General features: G+C 46.8%; 1 protein-coding gene across 1 annotated transcript; it reads right to left on the reverse strand.

Annotated features, from left to right (window-relative positions):
• Positions 1-8876: 8876 nt before the first annotated feature.
• On the reverse strand, positions 8877-9509 carry nkx1.2la (NK1 transcription factor related 2-like,a; the record flags this gene model as incomplete). The annotated part of the gene is made up of 1 exon (XM_084461388.1): positions 8877-9509. One exon carries the CDS (start codon positions 9507-9509, stop codon positions 8877-8879), a length of 633 nt encoding a protein of 210 aa, XP_084317514.1.
• Between the last annotated feature and the right edge of the window lie 539 nt (positions 9510-10048).

Below are 10048 nucleotides of genomic sequence, written 5' to 3' on the forward strand. Positions count from 1 at the left end.
GAAGGGTCAGTGGTTCGAATCCCAGCTCCGACTGTCCACATGTCGAAGTGTCCTTGAGCAAGACACCTAATCCCAAATTGCTCCCAATGAGCAAGTTAGCACCTTGCATGGCAGCTATCACTATTGGTGTGTGAATGTATGTGTGAATGGGTGAATGAGAGGCCATTGTAAAGCGCTTTGAGTGCTGCTAAGGTGGAAAAGCGCTATATAAGTGCAGTCCATTTACCATTTACCATTTAACTCAGCCTACGAAGCCCCTGATGCGAGCGGCTCTTCCTCCGGTAATCCTTCAACCGCGATCTCCCGAAGCTACTAGAGCTGCTAACCGTCTCGACGTCCCCCTCCCGGAGTTGTGGCTGTGACAGGGTTGCCCCTCTTGAGCTCCGTCTGCTATGGGTCAACCTCCAAGCCTGCGCCTCGTCTTCTCCCGGCTATGCCTGACCTGGAGACGTTCATGGAGTCGGGATGGTGCCAACCTGCTTCCCTGAGAGCTCTGCTACGAACCTTCGTGAGAGCTACCAGAGTCGCCGGTTGGAATGATTAGCAATGCCGACTGGCTCCCCACCGCTGGAACCCGACATCGCCATTGTCCTCGTGCCTGGCTCCTCCGCCTAGAGTTCGGCTAGGAAGCCACCCATGCCCGACCTCTCTGACCACTCTGTCCCTGGTGGAGAAGAGCTATGCCCTGGCAGTGCAGGCTATCGCAGCCAGCTCATCCAACACTATGCTTGCCATCTACACCGGCCATCTGACAAAGGCTCCGGACGCCGCCTCATCAGAGCAGCGAGCGGAGGTCACCGAGGTCACCGGGACTGTTGCTCAGCTCGTGAAAGCCTCCACCGTCTACCTCAGTGGGATTATGGCCACCACTGTCATTGGACAATGCCATCTGTGGCTTTCGCTGATTGGTCTGTGTGAAGAGAGCATGTATGTCCGGCTCCTCTGCTGGCCTTCGTGGGCCTCCAGCCCGACGCTTCCACCTCCTTCTTGTCCTGCATCTCATGTTGTGCCTAGTCTAGCCAGCAAACTTAAGAACCATGTTATAGCTTCTTTGCACAGAGAAAGGCGGGGGGAGGTATGCTTGTGAGTACGATGGCGTCCAGATGTTCACTCCTGCCCCATCTGAAAACTTTATAGCCTTGGGATGGAGCTGCGGTGTCTTCCCCTGCTATCGCAGCAGACATGACAACTGCCAGACTCGCTGTTGAGGCAGGAAAAGATCTATGTTCAATGGGGTCCAGCTGTTCGCTCCTGCCCCGTTAGAACACTTCACCGCCTTCGGTACGGCTGCCGGCAGGGTCTAGCTTAGCGCTTTCCCAACCAGCGGCCCGTTTCGCTGGGGATCGACAGTGTGAGAGACGAGGGGAGAGCGTAGCGTTACAGACCTCAGCTAGCTATGCAAATGAGCAGGCAAGGCGCCGGTCCTCTGTTGTGAATGATGTCAGAACTCAACCACCATTGAACAGTGAGTCTGTTATGAATGGTAGTGTTCTCACTATCTCGAATGGGGTGCATGAGTCGGCTAGTTCACAAAGCAACGTAGCCTCTCTGCACAACGTCTACGACAATGTATTGTACATAGAGTGACTGAGACAAGTTTTCCAGCTATGGAATAGTTTGTTTCTGGGCCCGTTTTTGTTTCGCCGATTCAAGCAGCGGTGGCTGTCTTGCTGGCCTCGGCGGCTGGATATGCAAATGACGTGACAAGATTCCCTGTTCCCACGATGCGTGACATCAGGGATCTGCATCTGTCTCAGGGCACCGCCATTTTGTCTGAATGGACAAAACTACGGAAGGTGGCCTGTGATGCAGACGTGGCTCACAGGCTTCCTCTTCTTATGAATGAAATAGTGTGCTGCGGCCCCATGCAGCGGAAGCAGAGTGGATGTTCCTCGTCGCTGTTGAGGGCGCCGCAACTGCAGAATCTCTCAGGTACTTTAGGTAGCCTCGAGGGGACACCGCTGGCTCCACGGTGAGTCACTGGGTAATCATCTCTTTCTTCTTACTTGTCAGTCTTCTTGCGAGCTGAAAGTTTCTAGGAGCAGATGTGCAGGCGAAGTCCACTTATACAACGGTGCACCAGACCTGGTTGGGCACAGGTGCGTGTATGTTTTTTGTGCGTGGTGACGCACCAAAGATAGCAAATGTCCGGTTGTCACTCCCTCCCTCCCTCCCTCCCTCCCTCCCTCCCTCCCTCCCTCCCTCCCTCCATTCCTCCGTCGGGTTGTTGACCTGCAGTTCTATGTTGCTACCACAAGAGGCAGTGTTTTTTTGTGTGTGGCTGTAAGTCAGCGCACCTACCACAAGAGGCAGTGTTTTTTTGTGCGTGGCTGTAAGCCAGCGCACCTACCACAAGAGGCAGTGTTTTTTTGTGTGTGGCTGCAAGCCAGCGCACCTACCACATGAGGCAGTGGTTTTTTGTGCATGGCTGTAAGCCAGCGCACCTAGAATAGCATTTGTCCGGTTATCACTCACTCCCTCCCTCCCTCCGGTCAATGAGCTGCATTTCTCTGTTGGCACCACAAGAGGCAGTAGTCCCAGCACACCAAAATAAAGAAAGACACCAAAACCAACCCGCCGATCTTTGCTGCACAAGTAGAGTAGTGGTGAGAACATAGGACTCCCACTTTCACTCCAATCTTTTTAGCCCTTACCTTTGTCCAGAAACAGAAGTTGAACCAATTGCAGCAAAATAGCTAACGTTACAGGAATCATCAGTGTAACTGCTTTAGCCACTGACCGCTACCATTAATGTTACGGAAGCTGCTGCTAGTTGTTGTGAGCTCATGAGCTAACTGGCTATCCTGCTCTTATTGTGCTGGATTAACATTGGAAGCATTGGAACTGATGTGTCCAGGCGACAAGACGTATCTTAATTTATCAGACATTATTTTATTTCAATTCACAGCTTTTTCAGTGGTGTGACTAGCTTCCGTTCGCCCAGTCCTGAACAGAAACAAGCCAGCCACGCACATAAGCCAGGCTGGACCTGGCCTGGTTTTCTTCAGTCAATGTAGCTGGCTAGGGTTTCTCAAGCTAATAGGAGCTTGCCCAGTGGGGCGGAGCTACATGAAATAGAACAACGGTTATGTATTGTAACCCTAATTGAGTGGAGCTCCACCCCACAGGGCGCAGACTTTGCTGAACCCCAGTCTGCTCACAGAAAGTTTTGGGTAGGAGCTCGGTACACTTTTATAATGGTGCACCTGTTCTAATTGGTCACAGGTGTGTGTATGTTTTTTTTCTTCAGCCAATGTAGCTACGATTGGTTAAGCCAATAGCTTGCCCTGTGGGGCGGAGCTCCACGAAATAGAACTCTTATGGCGCGTTCCAGGCAACCCGTAACTCGTGTTTTTCCGACCTCCTACACGTGAAAATGCTCTGGAATGGCAGTCAAACCCGTAACTTCCCACCCGGCAACTGGGAGTACATCGATCTGTACGAGTTCACGGGTGGGAAGTTACGGGTTTGACTGCCATTCCAGAGCATTTTCACGTGTAGGAGGTCGGGAAAACACGAGTTACGGGTTGCCTTGAACGCGCCATTATAATAGCCTTCATAACCGCCATTCGTCTTCCAGATCGTTGCGGTTGCAGTGAAGTTCAGGTAGTTCATTACTGCTGAAAAAGTTAAAGTGAACGAGGCAGCCCCAGGACACTGCTGCAAAGAGATTAAGATTCGTTTGAATAGCCTAAATCGTATCCCCCCCAGAGAACATCCATATTCATAAGAGTCCGTGTCTGATTGCTGATAATTACTTTGAGCGATAGCGATTTAAACCCATCTCGCTTTGGATGCATGTCGCATGCCAATGGGTTCTCGTTATCTGTCTGTCTGGCCTCAGATTCCAATTATCCTCATCAGATAATCGACTCAGATCAATGTTGAATAGCTTATCGAAGCTGTTCAATAGGCCAATGCAGTGTTTACGCATAAATGACTCAATTACACAAACACATCTGGATTAGATAGCCATTTTGGCTAAGACACATCTTCTGTTGAGCTCCAGCTAAAAGCATTATTGCAATCAGACATTTCAGGAGTGTTCTCATAGAATTCCTCTTGAAATTGAGCTATTGAAATGATTCAATGTCTACAGCAGGCTATGTTGTCTGTTACAGGCTATACCAATGAGCCCTGAGCTCATATTGTGAGTTGTGATTCTCATCAGGGAGTCAAAAACAAGACAATCAATGTTTAGTTTCTCTTTGATCAGCAAGATCTCATCTTTCAACCGATTTGTTTAAACCGAGCAAGCCTGTATTAACCCGATTGGCTACATGGACTGCAGTTCTCTGCCACCCGAAGAGGCCCAGTAACAGTCGAGCTCATTATAACCTCAGAGATCATGTCTCCTAATGACTGTGTTAGAGCCCTGTGGACCAATAGCAGCACTGAGATGTTTGACTTTGACACAAAATGGGATTAACACAATGCTCTGTTGCGTTCTGTGTTATTAGTGCTATTGGCCTCGTCGGGTCTGAGTCACAGCAGTGGCATCGTTTTAAGTGGACAGCATGGGGGATATGCTATAGAGGTAGTGTGTCAGCCTAATGAATAACTGCATATATATATATATATATATATATATATATATATATATATATATATATATATATATATATAGTGTATTGGTTTCATATATTGACCAAAAGAGACAACATTTTAGTGGCATTCCCTTTAATCCACATTCATGGACTTCCAGTAACCAAAAGCAATTTGAAAATAATATAGCATTCATTTTTACATTTACGGTATTATAATCTGATTCATCTGTCATATCTGTCTCCTTGGTAACCTACTAACCAATGATCTCCGCTGGTTTGAACTCAGACAGTATAACAAGATGGCAGGGCCTACCCATCTGCATGCTCCTCTTGTTTGAGTGATGGTAAAAAACAGTCTTCAGCTTGACTTAAGGATGCTGATCAACTTAATCACCTTCATTCCACTAGATGAGCAGATCTGTCATAGAAAATCTATTTCCATCCACTGCTTGAGCCCAGGGCCAGCGAATGGGACCATATCAATGTCCTTTCTGGCACACGTCGCTTAACCTCGGAGAGAGAGAGAGAGAGAGAGAGTAGATCCTGCATGCCAACAATATATATGTACAGTACAGATTGTAGACATAAAGTGAACACAGGGTGATGACAGCCACCCCGGAGTACTGACCAGAACCCTTAAAGATTAGGCTGCTAAAGGGATCCGCTAATCTTTCGGAACATCCCCCCCCAAAAAAATGTCTGGATAAATTGGCACAGCAAATATCCATGCCTTTTATTCCTCCTGAGACATTCTATCATCACAATAGCAGTAGAAAATGGGGATCATTCTTCATTCCAAACAAAACATCACATGTTGTTATGAGAATGGAGAATGGATTGATAACAGGAGTTGCCCCATTAGTGTTCCTCAGCCATGGGTAACGGCAGCTGTGGCGGCCCGCTGAAGCATGACAGACCGGGGCAAAATGTTTGTTTCAACCTGCCATGAACTTGGCACTATTTTCTCTCTGGTGCTGGATAAACCCTTCAGAGTCTCTGGCCCAAGCGCTAAGGGGACTTTCCATTTGTCTCTAACGTGGCGAAGTGTCTGGCCCACTGTGTGACAGTCCTGCATATCACTGAGCTTCAGAACACTGCAAAATAAATACCATAGGTCAAGTTTAAAATAAAGTCTTAACACTCCTTTTATACACATTACAATTTCGAACTTAGCAATTGAAGGCTGGGCAATCAAATACTGGGGCAGTCCTGACAGATGGAGGTTGGGCCTGTGTTGTTACCAGTGGGACTGTGTGGTAGTATGCAGTGCAGTAATGCACTTATTAATTTCCTATAAGGAAGTCACTTAACTGGTCACTTGTCACAAATGTCAGGTACAGTACAGCTCACAGTAGATGGCTATACTTATATGTACTGTATGTATTTCTGCTGGTCTGCTTCTACTGCCTTACAGTATAAGCATCAAAGTAAACAAGTCTGTTTCCAGCCCTCATTGTAATCCAGAAAAAAACATATTCAGCTATCGGTGATATATTGTAGATGCAGCGGTGGGACGTGTGTGTGTGTGTGCGTGTGCGCGTGTGTGTGCGCGTGTGTGTGCGCGTGTGTGAGTGTGGGTGGCAACATCAAGATTGCTATTGGTTGGTTCTGCTGTTACATGTTCATTTCTGATCACAGACAGGCTCACTATCTATGACCTCAGATCTCTCTCTCTAGGGCACAGGAGAAGCCACACTCATTAGAAATGCATAGCTTAGTGGAGAGCTAGCAGCTTTAGGTGATAACTATTCATTTTGTATGTCCACCACCACCTAAGATTTGTGCATAATGTGTGTTAGGTGTATTGGGGATGCTTGGTAGTTGCCAAGGACATAGGTGAATGTAGTGAGGATTAGTGCTGCAGTCTGTAGACTCTAGCAGTCTACTGTTTAGAATGAGAGAGCTACTAATCTCCATCCAATCGGTTTAGTCAGATTAGCCCAAAGATCCTGTATCCATGACAACAAGAAAAACTCCCACACCAAAGATTGTTCTGTAAAGAAACGGCAAGTTCCAGATAAGATCCAGACGTTCCATTGTCCTTTATCACAAAATGGTATTGCGGCATTGTGTGACTATATGTACAATAGCAATCCTCCATAGACTGTATAATAACTGTAAATACTGATCGTTACAACATGACAAACAAAAGTCATGGACACAGCATTTTCTCAGTGTCACTTATTCTCTATCTCGCCCACTCACCCTCTCCTCCATCCCTCCCTCCCTCTCTCCTAACCTTTGACCCCCGAGTAGGAATGGTACCGGTCCCTATGGAGCTTCCTGGCAGAGAGGGGCAGGCATACATTAGATTGGACCTGGCACTATCAGTCCTCATTTATTTATGTCAGCCTCTGTTCTGGTTACGTGCGAACAGATAAGGAAACCAAACAGGGGCTGTGGATGTTTATTTTCTTCTTTCCACACCACCCCAGGCACATGAGGACGTCATGGTAGTATCAGCCTCCGACCTTGTCACAGTGGTGGTTCAGAGTCGTCCCTCCCAGCCCTAAATGACCCCCACACTGACACAGAGCCTCGCAAAATATAAAACACGCTGAATGCCTGTGGCCAAACGCAGATGGAATCGTGGGTTATATAAGCTGAATTTTATAGGGTATAATCATTATCAGAGGTTGCGTACTGTCGATTCTCATCCCGCCAGTGTCGGATCATGCTGGAATGAAACATGATTACACAGGAAGGAAATTATATTTGATTAGTTTCGTCGTAGACTAAAGGCAGCACAGCAAGAGGCCACATCAGAGAAAGAGAGGGAGGGGTTGTCACATTGACCCCCCCCCCCTCTCCTCCACCATGACATGTTTACAGCACAGGCCTCCGAAATGTGTCTCAGAGTGATGAGAGAATGTTTCTCACATTTCCCAGGCCCACCCGCCCTCCCTTATCTTAACAGGCTACAGCAGGGCGGCTTGTCTCACGCCGCAGAGCGGAGGTATGGAGAGAATGTGAAAGAGGGGTAAAGTGGTCTTGGGGGTCCTCTGGACGAGAGCTTGATGACAGATTACCGGTGACAGAATGCAATAGCAGAAGTACTTCAGTTGAATCAGGGCGAGGGTTCCTCGGCTGTGTTAAACATGTCTGTGTAAACACACATTCACACTTGTACACACACTTACACAGACACAGTTACCAACACGCAGGCAGACACGCACAGACCGATAAACAGTGTTGACCTCTCACTTCAGCATAAAGTGATGAAATTCCCTGCCGTGAGATATTGTTCAGGATTGTTGCAGATGTATACCATGCGATAGTGAGGTTACAATCTTTACATTGTGTTAATGTTTACCATCTCTCCATTGACGGCTTTAAACTTTAAAAAAGACTTTTTTATCAGATGTGTATCAGAATCAACCAATATGAGGTAATGGCGCCACCCTGTGGTTGCAGAGTGTATACATACAAAAGGCAATCCATTTTGCAGCGGTGAACGTACTGTATGTGGTAACCCTTTAAACAGATCAAGTAGGCCTATGAAATTATTCATTATGATTAGCAGAAGTCTAAAACACTTGATTCCAGAACTTCCAGATTCCAGATCATTTTATTTCGATGTCATCTTGTTCTCATCTGAGTATATTGAAGAGAGAATGTTTTCTGTATGTACTGATGGTTTCTATCATTCTTATCCAGGAGATGGCAGTAGATAGCCTACATAAACACTGTTCTTGCTGTAAAATATAGAGAGCCCGAATTGGTAATTTCACTGTGATTATTTACACCTAATAAAACTGTTTTTTTAAACAACATTTTGCTCTGACCTGCAACACAGCTCATGTCATTCACATTCTCATTCGTGAAATAATTTCAAGTTAGTGTAGACCTGCACAAACATAGCCAACATGTAGCAACTACCAGATATCAGCAAAGAACAACTCTGATTTACATGGTGTTTCATTTGGTTTGCTGTAAATGTAGACATGGACAGTACAAGCATGTGAAACATCAACCCAACACAGGAAGAGATGGTGTGATTGACAGATGACTGTTGCCACATTCCATATACATTGATACAGAATATGCCCTAGGCCTACTGAATTAACTCGTACCGTTCTGACTAGTGAAAAGCGCACGCACATATATTACATTATACACAACAGTTAAAGTCCATAAGGAAGACGTTTCACTCTGTAGGGATTTAATTTATTAAACTTTTTTTCTTAACAGAAAAATCATGGGTCCATCATCGTCTGCCAGTCCTTGGATAGCCTATTATTTAGAGAAGGTAACACAGTAGACTACTGGGAATCCCAATTAAGTTGTGACTGTGTCTCACAAGGCTAGGCTACATCACAAAAACTGATTTCATAAATGCGAAGAGAAATAGGATGATTGGAGATAGCCATTGGGTAAGAAGGGGTGTAAAACCCCTCTGGTGGATGAGAGAGGAACTGCACCAGCTGTGTGGAAAATCATATTACCAGAACTGAAGGACGGGAAAGTTTGGTAATTGGCAGAACTCGACCCACAGGTCACAGAGCTCTGGCTGGCACTGACTAAAGAGTTCGATCCGGGCTGCATTGTGCTGTCTGCACCCGGGTTCTGCTTTTTCCACTTGGTTCTCCGGTTCTGGAACCAAATCTTGACCTGGGTCTCGGTGAGGCTGAGCGACAGGGCCAGATTAAGTCTCTCGCACACGGACAGGTATCGCGTGGAGCGGAATTTGTTCTCAAGAGCCACCAGTTGTTCGTAGGTGAACGCGGTCCTGGCGCGTCGCGGCTTGGCGCATCCCTGGTCGGAGCGCCGCCGCTTGTGAGGTGAAGGGTCAGGTGTCCCCGAGGTATCGGGGCTGATGCTGTCACTCCCCCCCTCGTCCTGTTCCTCCGGAAGACAGTGCTCTGGCTCATTCGTTGGATTCTCTGAAGGTGGATAATCGACTGCAGCTTGGTGCTTAGAATCTGTAGTTGAGTCCTGGTCTGTGTCTTCACCTGTTAACATGAACATTGAGATAGGCTTGTAGGCTACAGTAGGCTATAAGATTAATTTGGGTTTTCATTTGCTTGATTAACTGTTGGAGCACATGCATATCTTTAAAATGGGTTGGCCTATAATGTGTGGGTTAGGGTTAGAGTTAGGTTATTAACCCTAACCCTAACCCTAAACAGAGCACCCTCCTATAATATGTGGTGCTGCATTTGGGATGCGCTGACAGGCCTGCATCTAACGATGGCGCGTTACGCAAAGGATACTTTCGCTTTTTTAAGGTCTGTTGCTTGCCTTTCTATCATCTTTAGTGTAGGGGAAGTTGGCCGAAACCATGCGTTTACCCACTGCAAACCGCTGTTGATTGAAATCACGGAGTTGTGCAGATGGAACGAAGTGGCTTTGGGGGCACTGGGGTGTCTTTGTCACTAATCCTTAAATGATTTATAAAACTCAGCCCGTCTCAAATGTCATGTTGCGGAAAGGAATCCCGGCTAAATCCAGCTTCACTATCTCCCCCTGACGTGCTAATGGAGTTTCATATTTGTCCCCGG

Source organism: Borostomias antarcticus (assembly GCF_949987555.1).
Source record: "Borostomias antarcticus genome assembly, chromosome: 2".
NCBI classification, from domain to species: Eukaryota; Metazoa; Chordata; class Actinopteri; order Stomiiformes; family Stomiidae; genus Borostomias; species Borostomias antarcticus.